Source organism: Lichenostomus cassidix, chromosome 12 (assembly GCF_008360975.1).
Source record: "Lichenostomus cassidix isolate B80296 chromosome 12, HeHo_3.0, whole genome shotgun sequence".
Lineage (NCBI taxonomy): Eukaryota > Metazoa > Chordata > Aves > Passeriformes > Meliphagidae > Lichenostomus > Lichenostomus cassidix.
Window position 1 is genome coordinate 6,641,066 of NC_139493.1, and position 22,256 is coordinate 6,663,321.

The 22,256-nt window shown below is 45.2% G+C and overlaps 1 protein-coding gene across 2 annotated transcripts in view; it reads right to left on the bottom strand.

Annotated features, from left to right (window-relative positions):
- The window catches only part of SYNPR (synaptoporin), a 98,726-nt gene that overhangs the window by 18,012 nt on the left and 58,458 nt on the right, over positions 1–22,256 (bottom strand). For both annotated transcript variants that reach the window (XM_085072393.1, XM_085072394.1), the window contains one exon: positions 8,945–9,069. In XM_085072393.1, the coding sequence (XP_084928519.1) occupies positions 8,945–9,069 (125 nt within the window). The remainder of the gene's footprint in view (positions 1–8,944; positions 9,070–22,256) is intronic.

The window sequence follows — 22,256 nt, forward strand, 5'->3', positions numbered from 1 at the left end:
TTTCTTTGCTTGCCAGGCTCCCAGCCCTCACAGGGAGCACTGTGGCCACTATGTTTGGCCAGCACTATTTTCCTACAGTCTGAGACCCCCCCTAGGTGCTCAGACCTCCAGGAAGAGAAGAACCCTTTTGAGGATGGGGTCAGAAGAAACAGGAACAGGGAGAGGGCACCAGTGCCACATCCCCAGCTCGGGATCAATCCTGCAGGACCTGCTCCCAATTTCTGCAGGCACAAAGCCCTTGGGAAACAGCCTGCACAGCATTCCTGGGGGAAAGAACCATCCCAGCCTCGTGCCAGCCCTAGCAATGAGCCTCCCCAGCCTGTGCATGTAGCAGGAGTGCAAACCCTACTACTCCAGCGTAGCACCAAGGAGCCAACACAGACAGGCTCTTTATAGAACACACACCGCCGGGAGCGCCTGGAAAGCTGAGTGGGTGATCCCAACCCCACTCCCAAGCTACATCCAAGACCCAGATTTATCTCCCAAGATAATTTCACAGCTCTCCTCAGGAACACATGCTTTTCCTTGCTGCTCAAAGACATGCTCCCCCAGCCTTTACAACCCAAATGCCTTCCCAGATTGGGCACTTACGTTCTTTGTGGCACAGACTGGTGACATTATGCTCTGATTTCCCTTCACTGAGCTGTTTTCTCAGGAAAAACTGCTTTCTAGTCTCTGGGAAGCTTTGCTACTATCTCTGAAGGAAGGAACCCTTAATTATCTTTAAAAAAAGTTGTCATGTTCATGGATCAAGGTGAATTAGAAGACCTGGAAATGCCACTGGCATGTTTGCACCACCACATGAATACATATCCAGTGTTACTTGGTCCCACCATGAGATCCTGTCCCTCCTGCTGCCCTCTCCTCTGGACAGACACAGGAATCAGCTTCCAAACTGAGAAGCTCCTGTCAGAGCCAAACAAAAGCTTCCATTTGGAGAAAGATCTACAGAAATCTAAATATCTACAGATAAAATGATTTTATGATTCTACAAGCAGTAGAAATCATAAAGAAAAGGCCTAAAAAAGTAATTGAATCTAATAAGACCATTTCTGAGAAGCTGGTGTACCAAATCCCTGGGCAGTGTTTCTGCATGGAGCAACATGGGATTGCTGATCCCCTATTCCTGCACCCCAACACATTCTGCTGCTGCTCACAGCAGTTCATAGCTCTGACACCACACCCAGTCCACCTTCCCTGCCACAATCAAATGGACTATGAACTACATGTAGTATTCCAAGTTCTTGGGCATCGCCTGGTGCTCAGCCAGAAGCACCTGAGAGCATAAATGCTTTGCCCTGTGAGAAGCAATGTTCAAACACATTTTAATCCAGACCTATAAACCCTGAAAGCAGCAATTTCACCCCCAACACCAAGTGAGATAAATGCAACACCAATTACAGAAGATGCAGCAACATTTGCTCCTTTGTATTGTATTTCAACACTACTTTGTATTTAACTATAATTTTCTCAAGTACATTGTCCTAATGTACTTCAAGCAATCATATTGAGTTCTCTGTAGAGTTTTATGGCAAGACTCCAGTGAAACTCCCAGTCACAGTATTTACATTGGAAGGATATGACAAACCCTTTTCTCAGGGAGCTGGTGGGCTCCAGCACAGGCTGGAGTTGGATGCACATCCTCTCCAGAGTCTACTGAATGGAAAATATCCCATTAAACTCCTGGCAAATAAATTAATGTAGAATCCAGGTGTGAGAGGAGACCAAAGACATCCCATGTATCCCATTCCCTACAGTTCTGGGGAATCCTTCAGGGCTGCTGCACAACAAATGCACATTTTGGAGCAAGGGAAAGGGGAAGGGTGTGTGTTTGATTGTCCCCCAGCTGGGTCACCATGTGCCATCCAGGGTATGCCATCAAATGCCAAACAAAGCAAAGCCCAGGGGTGGCTGCTTTGGTTGCTTCTGTACTGACAGCATGAAAATGTGCAAAAATAAATTTGCAAGGGAAGTTGCCTAAAGTCTGACTTTTAGGAAAAGCCTTTGTGGCAGGCACAGATAAAACACCATCACTGCACAATACCGCAGAGACTATTCATGAATATATATTAAAAATTCAAATTGTGAAAAAGCTGCATATATTAACAAATGCAAAAGCAACTTCCACTTTAAGAACAAATTCGGCCTAAAGAATTAATGAAGAAGTTTTCTGGCACTAAAAGAGTGTTAAGCATAAAATAGAGCCTCTGTGAAGAAAAATCAGCCAGTCTGGATCAATTGGACCATCCAAATTCATCAAAAATCCAATTTTTCAGACTTTGCCACCCTTGGTGTGCAGCTTCTTGGCTGTTCATAAAACAGTTTGACCTAGAAGCCAAACCATCCAGAGCAGCCATCAAACTGTGGGGACAGTGAGTGGTTTTCTTGCTTCAACAACACAGCTGTGCTGAGGACCACAGGCACAGGGTGAGCCTCAAAGAGAAGCTGAAGATGTGGTTTTATCAGATTTCTGGTGGTTTTCTACAGATCTCATGCAGGAACAAAGGGTGACTGGAAGCATCTCTGGTCCCTCACTTGTGAGAAAAGGGCACTTGTCTTTATCCACAGTTCCAAAAGTGCAAACTGGCAGTAATGACTGTTCTTTGGTCAAGTTGCCAATCTTGAAGATTTCTACAAAGTGGGGTGTGGAGACTGTAATTGGGGTCAGGAGGTGGCTCTCAAAACTAGAAAAGTCACTAAGTCATCCTGAGTTTTATCTGTTTTAATCAAACCAGCAATAATTACATCAAACTCTGACACCAGGAATTAAATTGTACATGTGCTCGTGGGCAGCTGCTGCTGCAGACCACAGCTGTGCAAGTAAAAAAGCCAATTTTCTCCCATTCTAATGTCCTCTTTGTTTAAACACAGCATCCCCAGAGTCAGGGTGGTCCTCAAGGACCCATGGACATCAGAGAACACTGATTTGCAGTTTTTAATTACTTCAGTAGTCTGTAGTCATGCACAAGCAAGCAAAAATCACACCATGGCTCTGAATTATGGGATGCACTCTCTAATCACTAGAGCCCAGTTACAAAAATGTGAAATATTCTTTCCTATTACAAACTATGCTCATCCAAAGCCGAAAAGAAAAGTACTTATTCTGCAGACCTGGATCACCTTTTCCCCAGCCTGGGAGAAAATCTAAGAGCAAACAGCCCTAACTAAACCAACAACTCATTGATCAGTGCTCAGTTTGGCTTTGCAAGCTTCATGTTCAGGTTGCTTCCGGACTTGCTTCAGTGCAGAGACATGACCAAGGTCTCTGACTGCCAGGGAAATGCTGGGGCCATACTTTAAATAGCTCACAAAGTTCTTGCATTCATGTCACAATGGCATAAAAAAATCTTTCAACTGGCTTTCCATGGAAAAAAAAAATTTAAAAAATCAAGTTGCAATTTTCTGGATAGCCATATAAATTGCCAGAATGTACAAATCACAACTCAGGGAAAAAAGGTCTATTTCCTAGTTAAAATATCTTAATGCTTCAGTTTGCATCATTAAGTCACATTAAATATGAAGCTATTTTTTGTGGAGGTGTCACAATCAGAGACATTTGTAACTTGAAGGATTTCCTGGATTTTACTCAGCAGGATGCAACACTAGCATCCTCATTCACATAATCTCCAGTTTCCACTAACAGTAGTTAAATCCTAGAAATCCTGGTTAGGCAAATTATTCATTAGGAGGTCAAAATTAGGTATAAAAAGCACCACTGAGATCAGAGTTTGAAACAGTTGTGGAAGATAATTAAAGTCATGACTGAGCTCTCAGTGCCCATCCTACAAAGCCAGTTTATGTAACAGGGATATTGGTGAAAATCTCCAGCTTTGCTGATGTATTATTGAACACTTTTCCTCATCAGTTCAGCTGTTAACCCCAGATCTGCAGTGCTAGATGAGGTGGTCACAGTTTGGCAAGAAAAGGGACTAAATTGATGGAGCTGTTGAAGATCCAGAAGGGACCACTGTGCTCACTCAGCTTGTGCTCTTCCTCTCTGAACTCCACCTGATCATCCCTGCAACTCCAGCTCGTGCAAAACCAGCTACTCAAAAGTGCCAAGCTCTGTTGCAAGAAGTCACAGGGTGGAGATTTCTCCCTTCATTAAGCTGGATTGGGTCATGCAGAGTTTAACCTGCACCTCTCACCTTCCCGGGAGCTCTGCCAAATCCGCCTGGGAATTGGGGCATCTACATTTTGGCACAGAGCACACCTGGAGCCAGGGCACAACTCCTGCTGGCTTGCTTCTGTTCCTGTCTACCCACAGGAGGTTCATCAGGCCACAATCTGGTTTTGCAGAAGAGGCATCTTTGGTAAGATGAAGACATCCAAAATAAAACACAAACCTGAAGGAGTTTAACTCAGTGACTTTATTCCTTCCTATCTCCAACCTCCCAAGAAGTCTGGCAGGAGAGCTCACCATAGCTGCCTAAAAGTAAGCACTGCTGGCAATTACTCAGTTGAAAGACTTTCTATTTATCAGCAGCTCTCAGTCTCCCAGCCATCACAGACATTTCTAATCTTTCAGCCAAAATATTTTTCACTGAATTCTGAAGCAAGATTTACTACAAATGGATGACAAAAAAATAGAAGGACAGTACAGACTGGCACAGAAACGTGCCTGTGCAGAGGCCTTTTCCAAAGAAAGATAGATGCAAAGCTCAAAAAGTTAGATGCTTTTTCCTTAATTATAATTTGTATCTTCTAAGTAGGCAATTTAGATCTGGCTGTCATATTTCAGATGGAAGACTAGACTACCCATAGCATGCAGATGAGGTGAACACTTTCAAGAGTGCTCAATGGGAATGTCTTTATTCAAATGAGTTGCTTAAAGTGAATTAAAAGCTCCCATAAAACACAATTTCCTTTTCCTTCAGAAGGAAGGATCAATTCAAGAGACAGCTTTACTAGAGCATTGAAAAGATACTAATAGGTGATTTAGAATAAAATGGAAAACATTTGTTTTGCTCACTGCTGTGATACCAAGATGTGCAAAGGTATTTTCACCAGGCTTTCACATTAGCACCACCAGGAAATCCCAGTCTGTCCCACTAGGAAGTGTGGCTCAGTGCTCCTAACACCCCTGCACACACTTCACCTAACCACTGCCTTAGGTGAGACTGCTTAAAACCTAACAATGTCATCCTCCAGGCCAATATTTTCCAAGTGGTTTTCAGGATGAATGCCCCAAGAAAAGACAAGAGACACTCCAAATAATTCCCATGCAGCATGTAACTTGGGGATACACTGTGTATGTAGGCTGGGTTAAAGCACCTCCAAAAGCTAAAGGCAATGAGATTTTAATCCAGGGTCTGCCTCAACACTTAACAGACAGCACATTTAGAGGATTGTATTCAGGTGGTTCTCCCTTCCCACTGCCCTGCAGTTAAGCAAACAAAAATACTTGCATTTAGGAGAACTGATGAAAAAGAACCTTAAAATTGTGAATACCAGTAACAAATACGTACACAGTATGTACTATTTGATCACTTACTATCAAAGTAAACCCAAGGAATAACAAAGTACATGATAAAAATGTTGCTGGGATCAGAGAAAATAATAAACAAATAGGACCTTCACCAGGACTCTTATGGCAGACAAAAAATACTGCTTCAGGGCACTTGGATGAGTGACAAATCCAATCTGAAAGGGTGATGGACTGTGAGAGTAACAAATAACTCCAAGATGCTGACTTTTTTTTTCCACCCACCCCTCAAAGAATTGGAGTGAGGGTCAAGCTGATGAACATCCTAATGTGTGCCAAATTTGCAATAGACTCTGTATCAAGCACAGATCCTAATGATAAGAAAAACTGCAAGTGTAAGGCCAGAGAAATTGATTCCATATTTGAACTCGCAAAACTTTCCAAATGCATGTACAGGTATGCAGAAGAATGGCTGATAAGTGCTTTAAAACATAAGGAAGGAAAGAAATGCTTTGTGATACAACTAGAATCAAGCAGAAATGAGAAAAACATTCATGTGAATATTTGAAACATCCTTATAAATATCAGCTTAGGCATGGCAGAGCCAAGCACAACTTCCCTAAAGTCATAACTTTAAAAAAAAATCAAGAATTAATATTAATTTAAAGGTACCCTTCAAAACTCCCTGTTTAATGGTACTAATTATTTCTATTGGACTAATTGATATTTCTTGCTAGAGACTTTTGCAATTTGTAGGTTGGAGCTGAGAAAAACCTCAATAAGCAGGTGTGAAGATGCTGCTCCTTTGTTTTGGGAGCATCCAGAGCTACCTGCTGTGGAGTGCAGTGCTGCTTCAGTGCATTCAACACTGGCCTGGGGCTACACGAATCACTGCTTTGAAGTCCTCTGGCACCCTGGATGTTTCAGTCACACATCCCCACACCCCACCAGCACTGCTTTTGCCCTCCTGCATCCTCCTGCATTTTCTTCATTTCCGGTGATTGGCCCCAGAAGCTCCTGTTCACAGTGCAATGCCCATCCTTTCAGCCTGGAAAACTCCCTCCCCACTCTGATCTTGCCTTAATGGGAACGTTTTCAGACTCCTTCAATCTCATTTCCCAAACATCCAAGCCTTCTTGCTTTGCCAAGCTGTCCTGTTCAGCCTTACCACTTTGTTTACCAGCTTAAAGCTCCTGACACTTGTCATCTACTGGCCAAGGTCTGGCAGTTCATCTTTTGGGAGAAGGAAACAAAGCCTCAAATTCACAGCAACAGGAATGAAAGCAGCTGGTAAGAACGGCTTTCTTCATTTCAAGTCATGCTGGAAGGTGCAGCTCATAAAAAGCAGCGCTCAGGTATTTGATTGCTTCAGTGTCACTGCTGACAGCCCCAGCAGCAGCAGGGTGTCAGAAGCTCAGCAGCTTCTCTCCTTCCACCCACACCTCCCCCGGCTGACAGCCAATAATCAGGACTGTGAAGGCATTTGAAAGGAAAATGCCATGTGAAGATGGACCTGAATGCAAGACAACCGGTGGGGAATTCATCCTACCTACACAATGCCTACAAGCCCCTGCAGGCAGATGAGCCTCATCCTCCTCAGGAGCACTGTCTTGATTAGAGAGCCTGAACTTTTCTGAGCTGCTTTTTCCAAGTGTATTCACTGCTCTGAGATGTTATCTTTCCCAACTAATCTCACTTCTGTTTTTTAGAGCATTCCATTCCCATCCTGTGGAAGGAGAACTGGAGAAAAGCAAAAAGAGCAAACACATGAGAAAGTCACAGGAATATTTAGATAAAACACTGAGATGACACCAAGTTCCACAGGTAGCACTGGGCCAGATTTTCCAGGCACATATCTGCTGCCTCATGTAATCCGCAAACCTTTGGACACTTTTTGCGTGTGCCTCGGGTTTGCACACAAAATCCTAAATTACACAGAATCAGAGTATCTTCATGCTTCTCCTAAAACAGCAGCTGGCTAAGTGCCATTTCCCTTCTCACCTGCACACTTCAGGTACATTTACACATGTAGCCAACCACCCCACTGTAATGCCACACATCCCATCTGTGCATGCTGAGTTCAAGGGCCAGCACAGCCTCAGCTGGATCCCTCCTGCAAATAAACTTTACTTTGCATCATCTCTGCAACATGCTGGAATGCTGCAATTACCCATCAATTATTTCCAGTTTTTTAATAAGCAAGACTGTGGGAAATTGCAGATCCAGCCACTTCCTTCTAAAAACAATGTTTGAAGCGCCTGGAGAAACACCAGGAGACACTTGATGGCTATTTCTTTCTGGTTTTTTAACTTTTAAAATAAAATACTGGTTTATAATGATGCAAACTAAAAACACTTCACTACAGGGTGTATTTGTCATGAATGTTGGAGAAATGACCTATTTGGAAGTGAATCAAATTACAAACTCACATAACTCAATTTTCAGGATATCTCCTATGCATACTAAGCAGAAATGAAAGAAAATGTAGACAAGTTCAAGACAAAAAAATAAACATTTGTAATACCAGGAAATATGACTTTTCAGAGTAATAAATGTATGTCAAGCAAGAACAACATTTCAAGGAATCAAATTCAGTTCCCACTGTTTGGAATTTGCTATATCTTAGAACATGGTAAAGAAATAGATGCTTTCAAGTCTGGTCTGTGCATAGCAATCATAAGCAAAACAGCATGTGATTTCCCAAGGAAGCAAAATAATTTCAGAGTCATAGTGTACTAGACTTGTGAGTGAATTATGCAGTCTTTTCTTAATCATCTCAATTCCTTGAAGAAATTACTTAAACAAAAGTGAACGGTTTCTGCAGTGGACTTGACACATCTGAAAACAGAACACTGTAGATGCTCTTTTGAAGCAGGATCTTAAATGGCATGAATGTTATACATATCTCTCTCTCTCTCTCTATATATATATATAAAAATATGTATAACTGTGCTACAGTTTTCAGATGTACTTAAAAAACATAAAAACTGTTTTCCTACATCACTAAGTTTAAAGCATTCTGACACCAAGAGATGTAAACAGGCAATTAGTAAAATTTTCGAAAAACATTTCAAAATTATGGTTCAAACTCATTTTGGTTTTTTGCTTCCCCCTCCCTTGGAGTAGCTATTTCAGATCCTTGCTACTGTGATGGATGAAAATCCTCTCTCATTTCCAGCTTGGATAATGCCTACACTACAGTTTACGGATATTTTATCCCCATTTTTTATCTTGGTATAAGGTGTTGTTTCATTTTGCCTTGCCTGCCATTTTCCACTCCCTGAGCTTTCCCAGCCTCCCCAGGGCTCTGCAATCTCTCTTCTCCTTCGCTGAGCTCCCATTCCCAGCGGTTCCCACTGCCCCATCCACACCAGGTCTAGCCAAACCCATTCCTGCTGCACACCCAGAGGAAAATCCTGGAGCCCCAGCTGGGTTCTAAACCAAAAAATGATGGAAAGCCCCGCAGAGCTGGGCCAGCCCCAGCCCAGAATGCCAAACCGCCGCGAGCCGCCGGGTTACCTGAAGGGGTAGGCAAAGGCTATGTCGATGCTGAGGTCACTCTCGGACTTGTTTGCACAGTCCACACTGAGGCGCAGCTCTCCAGAGTACCCACCGCATGTTGCAAATGCAAAGATTGCAAAAAGCTGTCAAAAACAAACAACAGGTTTATTTCATTTCGTTCCAGCGACCATCCCAAGCAGATCCATGCAGTAGTTCTTGCTGCACCCCCCTCGGGTCAGGTTATCCATCACTCCCTGCGTTTAAAGCACTGCCATTTATTATTCCTGCACCCTTCCCAAAAGCAAATGCAAAGAACCATGGAACCTGAAGCTCTGTTGCCATACAGACAGACACATCACCATTTGTCCATGCCAGGCATCTCAGCTCTTTACTCCTGTCTTGAACCCCATTTGGGATTCACAGCTCAGGCAATTATTTAAATCACCCCACTGACAGGTGAGATTGGAAAAGACAAGGATGAATATTGACTGAGCATAATGAGTCTCTCTAACCCAAACAAAACACTGGCAGAAGTCTTTAAAAGGTGCAACCACCAGTGGCAATAGCAGATCAAGACAGCTCACACAGCTGCTATCCCATCTCGTGGCAAAACACAGAACTCAGCTGCTCCTCTCCCAGTTCACACGTGATTTAGAAAAAAACCCCTATTTTTAAAATTACTTTTCCTAAATTACTACCATAATCCAAGGTGGACATAGAGGTGAAATAAACTGACAGCAAAGCAGAAAGAAATTCCAGACTTAGGGTAATGCCAGGCAAACTGGAAAGGAACAAAGAGATTGGGTGCTTCTGATGTAAACCCATATCACATCTTAATCTTCCAGGAGAAAAATAATGCAGGAGAGAGTATGCAGGGCAGAGACACATCAGCATTTATATCAAGGGTTCAAAGAAAGGAATGGGAAGCAGGCATAGGTGTCTTAAAACATCACTGATGTAGGCTTTGTTGGAAGAGCCTGAGCAGAAGTGGGGGCAGGTTATTTATGCAGTTGTAATTTAAATTAAAGGACAGGTCAGATTTTGTTGATTGAAGCACTATACCTCTGAAGTAACTCCATTAACTTTAACAGAGTTACTGTGAGATCTACAGAGGGGCAGATATGGGAAACGACAAGCAAATGCCCCATCCCAGCCACAATTAAATATGCTAAAATCAGCAACACAGAGGAAACAAGGAGTGCACACATCTGGGAAAGAAACCATGTTCTGGGACACTGAAACATTATGCAGCAAGCAGATGTAATGGCAAAATAAAAGACTGAAAATATAATACATAGAAAAACTAGATATTTTCTTGCTGCACAGGGCTTTGCAAAACACACCATTAATCTTAGTTCTCCCACTTTGCAGCATGAGCAAAGCCTCGAGTTTCACCAGCCTCCTTGGAATTTAGCTTTCCATGTGCACCTTTTTCCCAGAGAGTGACAGATTATAGGGGTGACACCTGAGCACTGGGGCAGGGAGACCTCCCTGGCTGAAGGGTGATGTGCTGAGCATGATGGAACACAGGGAATAACAGGAGAATGATGCAAGTTCCCACCCTGCTATTCACTTCCAGTGTGATCAAGGCATATCACATATGGAGGATAGATTTGCAAAGGTATTTAGGTACCTAATGACAAGAAAAATTAATAAAAACTTTGATTGAATCAATTCTTCTCGCTGAGCTCGCTGAAAAAGAGGAAAGCTGAACTTCACCATGAATTGACTTGTTAAATATGTGCCACAAAAAAAATGTTTTCATTACAACTTAAATAGTGTTTCTTCATCCTAAATGAGACACTTCCTCTGTACACACAAGAAGTTTCTGCCCTTACATGTAGCACAGCACTGAAAATCAGCATTAATCACCCCAGGTTAATTTGTGAGGTGATGTCAGAAAACAATATATTAAGGAGAACAGGAGAGAAAGCTGACCTGCTTTCTGGCCTAATTAACAAAGTTGCAAATGTTTTGCAGGTACATAGAGAGGCACAAAGATTAACAGTGATATATAAAGAGGGAACCTGAAAGCCTGTGGTGTGAGACAGACCTGCCACAAAGGAAGAGCCAGCACCTCTCAGCTACTGCTCTCAGCGAGGGGAGAAGCAGAGAAAAGAGGTGCAATTGAAATGCATCTCCTTTAATCATGCATTGGAAATCAGCATAATGGTTGTCATCATGTTTTTTCACCAAGGGCACAGAGCCATGCCCAAAAACACAGCTCAGGCTATTCTCTCCCAGGAAGCATCTCCTCCAGAGTTCCCAGTTCTCCTCTCTCCTATTGAGAGCATCTCTGACAGCAGACTCAGGCACCTGGAGCCTTGTTCCTTCAGAGAGCTCAGATGCAGCCTTTACTCACCCATCAGCCCCAGAACCAGCTGTGAACCAGAGGCTTTTCAGATGCCTTCACTGGCTCAGCAAACCCCTCCAGGCACAGCCACCAGCTCCCACCCTGACTGCTGCAAGCACCAGGCAGCACCCCTGGGGCAGGGGAGAAAGGGAAAAGGACCATGCTGGAGACTTTTATACCAAACTTCAGCAATGCCTCAGCCAACACAAGCCTGGCTCCCTGCTGTGGCTGGATCAGATGCTGCTGATGGCTGGGATCACCCAGCTGCCACTGAGGTCCAGCCAGCTCCCACAGCTGCATGCTGAGGACATGAAGCACCTTTTGGAAGCATATTTACAGTTTCCATCGAGAGAGTGCAGAGTGAGGGCTGTGAATCAGTGGTATTTCCCTGGGGTATTTTGGCCAAGCAGCAGCGTAATTGTCCTTCCTCTCCTATCTCTGCATTTCCCCTTTCTCCCCACGCCCCCCCAAATTGTGCTGCTTTGTGTTGTCAGAGGAGTGCCCAGTGCAATAAGCCAAGAATTATTCGCTGTTTTTTTGTGCACACAGTAATTCTGTGGCCATTTCAGGAATGCTGTAAACACCACTGTATTTTATTATAGCAGGATTTGTGTAAATGGCAGTTGTAAACCCCATAATGGGAGCTTTATGGGCCAGATTCAATAAAACCTCCATCTGTGAGATAATTTTATTGAACCTGGCTGCTCTGAAATTGAAAAGTTTATGGAGAAAGGGAAAGTGTTTCCCTATGTTCCTATTTACTCTTTGCCTATAAATCCACACTCAGCACCAGCCCTATCAGCAGTGTGCATGCATCCTGCTTCTCCCCTTCACATGAGATAAATCTCCCCACGCACAGTTACCTCTGGTTATCTCATGGCTGCTGCCTCCCAAGGCTCAGGCTTGACAGCCAGGTCTGTGCCTGGATTCTCTGGAGTGGGAGTGGGAGAAACACAGTGCCCTTGAGGCAACAAATCCTTGCTGTCCTGGCTGTGCCAGGCTCCTCCTGCCCACAGGGGTGGGAGCAGGGCAAACCCTGCCTTCTGTGCTCCCATGCCTTCTGCAGCTGCAGGTACTGCCTTGCCATTGTCACACAGTGGGGAGCTTGGTGCCTTCCCATGTGCCTGGAGCCTTGCAGGGGAATGGGAAATGCCTGTCCCCAGCCTGGGTCAGTGGTCCCCATTCCATGTGGGATAACACACCAAGCATCCCACTAGTTCAGAGTGTGCCATGGAAGACGCTGACAACCCACCCGATGAGGAGGGAGGGGGAGGAAGAGACATTATTTGTGCTCTCCAGCACAGACTGGAGCAATGCACATCTCCCATGTCCAGCCCAGCCTGGTTGAACATCACCCCCCTTCCTCATGGTCTCAGACATGATGCCAACACAATGCTGATAACACAATGAGCTTCTGTAGAGGGATGAACACCATTCCCAGATCCTGTTATGGTGATATTCCCTCTTTGACCTCCAGCCTTGGCCCAGACCATTGGCATGTTTTCATAAGGAAGTTGGGTAAATCCCACAGTATAACTTAACCAACAGAAATTATATTTATTATGGTACTGTGCAACAGTAAACCAACCTTCCCTGTCAAATCAGACAAGCATGTTTTAAAGACCAGTTGGCTCCTTAGCACTCTGGGAAAAAAATAGCAATGTAATAACCAGCAAAGCACATTGCTACTTCTCACACCAGCACAGGGCAGGGAAAGGTTCACCATATGATTTATGGGATCACCTCCCTTCCTCCAATGCCAGGTTTCAGTGCAGTGGCAGTGGATCCTGTAATTCAGCATTCAGGTGCTCTCATTTATCCAGACTCAAGGCTGGTGCCCTCATTTCCCAACCCACTGGCCAGGGGCTTGGGGTGTGCAGTGCCCTGAGGGAGCCCAACTCCCAGCTGTGCACGAAACACTTGGTAGCATTCAGCATGTGACCCTGGACATCACTCATCTGGCCGTGGAAGGGGAAAATGGGATGATTTCCTATCACTTCTCCCTGTCTGGCTTTCCGACAATTCCCCTCGATGCCTGCTGAGCCACAGGCTCGCTCTGCACACCAGGAGAAGGCAGAACAGCTCCTGACAAGGCGAGTTAAAAGGCTTGTGTGGCGTGTGTTACAGCTCAAACATCCCAGTAGGAAGATAACACTGTCATTTAAAATTGATGAAACTTCTCTATAAACCACTTACTTTTTCCGGAGCACATCTGCCCTGAGCAGCAGCCTCTGGCAGCTCGCTGGCTGACAGGATGGAGCCATGCTGGGGATGCACCCCAAATCTATCCCAATGCAAAGGGAAGGACCTGCTCTGCCTCAGGGCTCTTTGGTGGGTCCTCCAGGAGGGCAAGATCTCAAAAAGAAAGTCTTACTCTTGCCTGCAGCTGTGGTGGCCAAAAACAGGCTGTGAGGGATGCAGCTCACTATGTGGTTTGGTCTCCAACACTTTCCCTTGGAACTGAGGAAGGAAAATGGGAATGAACCTGCTGGATGCTTTCCCAGAGAGGTCCCTCCAACCCCCTACTCCTGCCCTAACACTGGCAGGCCGAGGGGAACTCCTGGCACTTTTAAAAAGCAACCTGAAATATTCAAAACGCCTACACTATTATTAGTCACTTTACATGTTCAGAGTGTTTTAAAAAAAGACCTATTTTTCTGGCATCGTTTCTTGATCTAAGACCTCCCTTTCCCCATATCACCATCACAGAGAGACTGCAAAACCTTTGCCAAATGTTCTCTGGCCTTATATCTCCTGCTGCTCACTGTGGCCAAGAGCGTGCATGGAGTGAGGAAGGAGCGTGCTGCTCGAAGGACTCTGGTGATGTCCCCTCTCAGCCAGCATTGCTCACCCTGCAGAGTGTCTCGTTAAACTGAGATTATTTATTTATAGGGCAGAACCAGTAATTGAACATTATTATTAAGGCTGTAAAGGGAAGGTTCGAAGGCACTAAATGACTGTACGGGAAACATTCACTGCAGAACTGATGGCCCAAAATATGTCACCACTGAAGGATTAGGAAGCACTCTCTCCCCTGGGTCTCTGCCTGTTTCTTTTTTAAAATCTGGCATTTTTCCTGCACGGATCTGAGCTGCAGACTTCCTGGAATCACTTCTCCTACATACGAGCCTTTGTGCACTGGAGATTATCAGATTATTGACTTTGGGATTCCTAATTATATCAACTTGACTGGTTGATGAATTGGAGGTGGATGGCATCGCAGCCGACGCAGTGCTGGGGGGGTGATGACTAGCTGGAGTCATTTTCCTTTAACAGCTATACAGGGAGAATGCTGAAATATATTCTGCTCCTGCTGAGAAACAAACCCTAAAGCCACAGTTCACTAATTGCTGGGATTTAGTGTCCCCACCTTACAGATAAACAGCAGCATTGCTAAGAAGGCTCCTGTCTGTGTGGAGTGAAAACCCCAGGGATGAGGGAATAGCTCAGAGTTTGGGCATGAAGAGCCACACATGCCCCTGTCACCCACCTGGAGGAGACCAATCTGCTCCATGACTTCCCCAAAAGGCTGAGGGGTTTTCACCGGGGCATCTGCAGCAGTAAACCTCTGTTTGGCACCTACAGAGAGCAACCCACCAACTGGAAAGAAAGGCCTGACCCCAGAGCAGGCAGGAACCCCACAGCATCCTCTGTTTAAAGCACAGCATTTCATTTAATGCTTAGCATTTTTTAAATGAAAAAAAAACCAACCTTGATTTGATTCTTAATGGAAAGATTTATGGAAATGAAATTGGGGTATTTTTAGTGAGTAAAGATCATGTTATAAAAATTTGGTTATACAATACTTTAATCCCAAGGAGACAATTTTCTCTCTTTTTCTTTGAAGAAAACCTCTATCTTTTTTATTCATCTTCCATTGATTATTCTAAAAATCCCCTTTAGCTCCACCAAATAATGGTATGGTAGTCTTTTCTCATTATATTTTAATAGAATAAAGCCCAACTGTATATGAGAGGATTAGATAGCCATTCGTTGGGGTGAAGAACACTGCTCCTCCAGATGGCCAGACAGAATCTGTGTAATGCTTTTCCTATTTATTAAGTTCAAAACGTAATGCAAGCTGATGAGATGTGTTTCATCCAGTATTTAATGGGTCAGCCACAAAGTTGAAAGCTAATGCTAAGGTTGGCAGCATGCATGGAAGAGTTAACAGGCAGAAAATAGAGACACATTTAGAGCATCTCTTCTTGGACTTGGTGAAAAGTTGTCGGAGTACAAAGGTACTTACACAAGCTGAGCAGAGCTGCCAAGCTCTCCCAGCCTCTCTAACCATTAGTCAAAGATTTGAGGTAAACATTTACAAGGACCTGAGGGGTTTTTAAAATTTATTGTATAAATTGCTTTCAGCACACGGACACTGACAGATTGGCAATGAGTCTTGCATGAAACAAGAGACACCAATAGGTGCTGCAGGCAGGCTTGGGAGCACCTGGGGTAATTTCTGGGTGTTCATGGCTTCATTTGGGATGTATCACAGACATATCTACAGCCTGCAGCCCTTTGCCCCTCTGGCTGTAGAACAGCCTGGAAGTTACATCTCTTCCCCTGCAGTCTCCACAACTCCCCTTTGTGCCCTCTTCGTTTCAGGACGTGGGAGCACAAGTTGGACAGACATGTTTAGATTTGTACATGTAATCCCTGAATGACTCATGCTGTGACATATGTCACTGCAGCAGAGATGTGCTCCTTTTGGGGCCTGAGAGCTTTTCTAGTCATAGACTTCCAGCAAAAAACAACAACTGTGGGGGTCTATATCAGGATCCACACTGTGACAGCACCCAGAGCATCACCAGTGCCCAGAGTTTGGGAGAGCAGCCACTCCCAGGCTGTGTCTTGGTAGGAAAAACCATAGAAAGCCATGGTGAGGTACAGCAGAGCTTTTCTAATAGGTCAAGTCAATTCTTATTTTACTAACAGGTAATGTGCAATAACCCAGCAAACACTCAGGTTAATGCACAAATGTAACTCTTGTTTCCACTCCCTCCAGGAAACAACAGGTTTTGTGCAGACTTTACAGCCTGATTATATGGGATTTATTGTGTAACAAGTGTAAACATTTAATTATAAAATAAAAAAGGTTGGATGGCTGCTCGTTTCCTCTTTTCCTTGGTGGGTTTAAAAGCATCTGGGCTTAAAATGGCCCATAACGTAATATAAATGCACACAGAGCATGATGCAAGTTATTACTAAGTAGGATTTACTCCCTCTAATAATCACAGGGATTTACATTATGGCTGAGTGACATGCACACATGGGAAGCACACTGTGAAGGGAAAGTGCCCCTGAACTTAATGTCTCTAAGCCCCTGATGGTGGATACAGGCACAGGGGCTCCACTACAACCAAGACTACCCCACAGACCCTCCACTGCAGCATGGGGACCACAAACCCAGCTTGCAAAAGCAGTGCTGGACAGATTTCCTTCATGGTTCAACATACTTAATTCTGAGACAAGCAGTCATCCTCCTCTTTCTCACAGGGCTGGGACAAGGCGCCTCTCCCAGCCAGGGAGCCCAGCCCCACTGCCAGCTCTCCCAGCCCCACTGCCAGCTCTCCCAGCATCACCACGACTGTTGGGTCCCTTTTCAACACTCCCTGACGGCTCCTGGAACTGCTTCCTCACCTAATTTGTGCCTTTTTTTCTTTCCATTCGCTTCAGCTCCTTTCCCAGCACTACTCGGTGGACCTGTGCTCCTGAGGAGAATTTTCCTGCCCTGGTGACAGATGCACAGAGCGGAACTGAGAGGCTGCAGCACTCCTGTGACCAGAAAATGCTCCAGCAGCTGGGTCCCTGCCGTGTGGCACAGCAAGGGGGCTGCAAGCAAACCCTCCTCGGGTCAACACCGACGGAAAATGATTATTACAGGAAAGGCTCTTGTCCTTCAATCACGCTGTATTATTTATGACCTAATGATTGCCCATTGACTAGCGGGGATTATACATTCCTGAAGATGTTTCTGGGTGAATGAAAGGGCCTTAACCTCATTATTATCACGTCCTGCTCATCAGAGGCCATTAGTAGCTTCCTCTCAGCTCCCTGGGCTCCCATGGAACTATCTGGTGTCATCTGCTGCCTCTCCACCCGCTGTCCCACATGCCTGCACTGGCTCTGGCTCCAAACATGGGGCTCATTGCCTCACCTCAAACCAGTTTTGAATGGAAAAATCCACTGGAGCTGGCTTTGACCTCAACACCCACCACTGTGCAAAAGGCTGGAATAAGAATTTGCTCCTGGCTAAATATCAGCCCACATGGTAAAAATAATTTATTTTTTAATAATTAAGATGATGGGCTATAAATGAAAGTTTGCTTTCATGAGCTCTGGGAATTCACAGGGAACATTTTGAGCAGGAAACATTTTTAAAATTAAAACCTCCCTCTCCTTTTCTGCCACTCCTATCGTACTCTGTCCCCAGAGATGGTATTGCTCTCCTTCCCACACTTAAATCATAAAAAGCAACACCTAAACAGAATGTATTTAGGAAATGCTAACAATATTGTCCTTAGCTCTGGCACACCTCATCTGGACAGCTTAAGTTGTCCTGTTCCCCTACATATTCCCCCTTCCTGTGCTGCTCCACACCTCTTGCCTGTCTCTTTTTTTCACAGCCCTTCATTCACATTCCCTGAAATCTGCACCCATACCTCCTTCCAAACACAAAGAGAAAAAACTTCTCAAAAATCTCGCCTGAATGTTCTCCATTTCCTTCACGGTTCGAAATACTTAATTCTGAGACTAGCAGTCATCCTTCCCTTTCTCTCAGCTGCCAGCAGCTGCTGCAAACCTTCTATGCCACTTCCCAATGTACTTCAAATCCTCCCAGACCCTGGGAAAAAAACAGACACTTGTACAAAACCAATAATGCATCAATATGCTTTTGGCTGTAGCAATCTTTACATCATCTGCACTACTGGAGATGATTATCCAGCCTTTTTTTTTTTTTTTTTATCTGTAGACTCTGGCCTGTGGAATAAAGCCAGGACCACTAAAATAAGGAAGCAGAGAAAACACAAGCAGAATGGAAAAAGCAATTGAACATGCTATAAACTCAGAATCAGGTGAAAGCTAATTATGGCCATGCTCACTGAAAAGATAAGGACACAGCGCGGGAGAAAGACTTATTAATTATTTGTGTTATGGTAGCACTTAGAAGCCCCAATCCTTTATCTGGGACTAGCTGTGCTATACACGGTGAACACTCAGATATATCTTTGGGTAATGGTACAGAGTTTTAAGGAAAATGTGCAAATGCTCTCTTCCTTCGCCTTCAGCAGTTTCTGGTTTGTTAATGCTTTTAAAAGAACATGAGTCCACCATCACTCTCATTCTGAGCAGCTCACAGGACAGTCTTATGAGTCAAAGAACAAATAATTCAGCATGAGGGCAGCCTGCACCAAGAGCTGGATTGGGCAAACCCCAGGAAACCCCCAAAGTGGGCATGAGCTGCATCCATTGCCATCCACATCCCCTGGTGTAGGGGACAGAGTGATCACTGCTGCCAACAGAGACGCTTCATCCTCATTGACTCCGTGCAACTTTGATTGCTTTTCTAATTAAGATACATTTTATGGTAATCTACCAAGCCCCTTAGACTAAATCACTCACTTAATCTGTTGTTAGTGCCCATATGTTTACAGCATTACAGCCTGCTGCAGCATATTTGCTTTGCCACGGCGCTGGGGAGTTTCGGTGACAGATGCGGCGCTGCGCAGCCATTCAGGTGACACTGGGCTGTCCCACCCATCCAGCCTGGGCATGGACAGACGGACAGACAGCCCTGACACACCCCCAGTGGTTTGCAAAAGAGAGGAGAGGGAAGGCACAGCACTGCAGATACCTCACGCTGATCACCTGTCTCCTCCTCTGTCTCTACAGACAGGCTTAGCACATCTTTCTCATTTTCTCTTCTTTCCTTGCCTTTTTTTTCCTCTGAAATAAGAGGTTGCACATGACAGGAGAGGACAGCTGAAGAGCCTCGCAGTACTGTCACGTCTCTGGCCCCAGAGCTCATTTACCAAAGAGTTTCACTGCAGGTGCAAGGGCTCTTTGCAACCCTTTGGTCACGTCTGCAAAGTAAGGATAGGCAGAGCCAAACCCTCCATCTGCACTGGACACTGAACTAAAGAAAGGCTGAGCAAGCTCCACAGCTCTACAGGGGGTTGTGTCCCAGGTCCAACCTCTCCTGCAGCCCAGACACACCCATGGGCCCTGGCAGCTTCTTCAGGGCTGGCACTGTGCCACCATGTCCCCTGGGCTCTCCAGCAGCCCTGTGTCCAGTGCAGGGACACACAGCTGCAGGGCTGGCAGCAGCACTTCATCTCTTCATCTCACACCAGGCTGCCCACGCTGGCTGGGAATGAAGGAGCAGAGAAGCACATAACGGGAATGTGGCTCTTTGCTGTTCCCAATCCATGGCCTGTTCCCATGTGCCTGCATCCCACAGTGGTACCTCAAGCTCAGGAGGGATGCTCAGACCCCAGATCTGCTCAGGCCAGCTGGGCTGAGTCTCCAGCCCACCATGCACAAATGAGTGAATTCACAAGGGTGTGATACGCTCATATTTGAAACAATTTGTACTCGGCTTCCTGAGGGGAAGAGCAAAATCAGGAGAAAACAAACAAAACCAAAAGCAAAATCAGGAGAAAACAAACTCCAAGCAGGATTGTCATCTACCATCCTATTTTCACTGAAAAATTCCCTGGAAAAAAATGGTCCTATAATTGTACAGGAACTCTTAATCAAGAGTGACATGAAGAATAAAGTACCACCTGCCATCACCAGCACTGACAGGCAGCTGCTACCCCCATATCAACACAAATACCTTTCCCCCTGTAGAGTTTCTATTGATCTGAACAGGATTAACAGAGGTGAGGAAAGTACTCATTAAGTCTTCCAAGGTCTTGGCTAAAAAAAGAGTATCTGGCATTCAGGAGGAGCCAGATATTTAAGATATGAGTATTTTAAGAGTTTAAGGAATTTCTCTTGGAATTGTTTGAGCTCCTGGAGGAGCAGCCAGGAAGACAGGTCTCAAAGGAAATTAAGTTCCTGGGATCCAAACACCCCTAAAATAATGTTTCAAGCCCCTTTCAAACACTGATGCACCTGCTAGCCGGGGACAGTGACTCCTCCATCCCACTGCCGCAAACCTCACATTTTCAGTCCTGAGGCTTGCAAAGCCTCATGCTGTGAACCTGCCCCTGCAGTTGCACCAAGCCCTGGTTTGCACATCAGCCTGAAGTCATCTTGCAGAGTGGGTATCACACTCCTGGGGAGGTGATGGAGGTCTGAGTGCTCCAAGGTCTGAGAGCTGAGTTGTGGTTGGGGGTACTGGGCTGGGGAGCAGCTCCAGACCTGTGACCACTGAGCAGCTGGAGGTGAAGGATCACCACACCCTGCAACATGAGGATGTGCAAAAGGACAGAAAACCACAAACACTGAAGACTTCTGTATGTGTAACATGAGGAACAGGGCCAGCTCGCCTGTCCCCCTGAGTTAGTGTCAGCCATACCCTGTAGAGATGTAGGGCTGAGGGGATCATTTCTGCTCCTCCGCCAAGAGAAAGTCTTGCAGCAATGGACTTAACCACATTTTCACTTTGTGCCTTAAGTCCCTTGGCTGCTGGCAACCTGCCCTGAGGGACAGGGATGAGACTTGCCCCTGCCTGCAGTCAAACCAGCCATTCCAGGCCACTTTTCCTGCTTCAAAGCTATTAGGATGAGATCAACTGCCTTCCTTAATAAACCACAACCTGGCTTCAGGGCAGTCTGGCACCCCTGCTATGATGAGTTATGTGGCACAGAAAACCCAGGCCTTTAGTTTCGCAGGCTGGGAGCAGGAACTGTGCTCTTCAGTGCATGCTACCCAGCCCCCTCCCCTCCTGGGTCACCCAAACGAGCCCTCTGACCATCGCCCTGCTCACCTGGAGGATGCTGTACTGAGCCACATACCAGGGCTGAGCAAAGTTAGAAATGGCCAGCGCTGTCCTCAGGCAAACAGGATTATGCTTAGAAAGTGTGTGAGATGTGCATTGCTCAGACACCCTCCACATTGCTCAGACTGCCCTCCACACCTGAGCAGCTAAAGGACCATGAAAAGGACAATTACTGTTATGCACCTTCTCTAACACGGTGGCACTCAGCACATTTTATGTACCATGTTGTCTGTGCCAAGCACACGCATCCAAACCATGCAGCTGCTCTAAATATACATGGTCCTTACGAAACAGCAATCACAAAAACACCAGAAAGCCTCTGAACTGAGTGCCTACTAACTACATTTTCAGGAACCAAGCACATGGGCTCGCCTGTGGAATGCCCTGGCTGCCCCTGGGATGCTGTGCACCAGCATTGGCTCAGCCCAGCCAGGGCACAGACCCAGCAGAGCTCCTGAGACACTGCTGAGGGGCACACCACCAAGTATTCCCATCAGGTGCTCTTCAGGCAGATGAGAAGACAAGTGCAACTATTACACTTTAAAAAAACCCCAAAACCAAGGTAACAATTAAAGCAAGTAGCTTAAAATGACTAAGCAGTTATTGCCAATCTGAAATTTCTCTCTGCAAGAGTTTAGCTTTGGCTTCCAGACACAACATGCTTACCTTCTCCTGTGGGTTTAATAAACTCAGTTACAGCCTTCTAACATCTTATTAAAAGTACACTTCATACATCTATTAGCACACCCTGGTATCATGAGAGTAGCAGACTATTCTGGGTTTAAACTGTTGATTTTCTGAGCAGATACACACTCAAGCTTGTTCTCACAGCAGCTCCAGCTTGTGCTACAGCTGGAGTTCTTAAAGACTTCTGAAACACCAAAGCTACCAACTCCCATGGATACGGTTCAAGTATGAAAGAATTTAAGTGTCAATAAATTAATCAATATAATGCTGCAAACTCAAGTATTATGTAGTCTGAAAGTATTAAAGCCATACATCTTATTTTCCTCAGCCTACTGTTA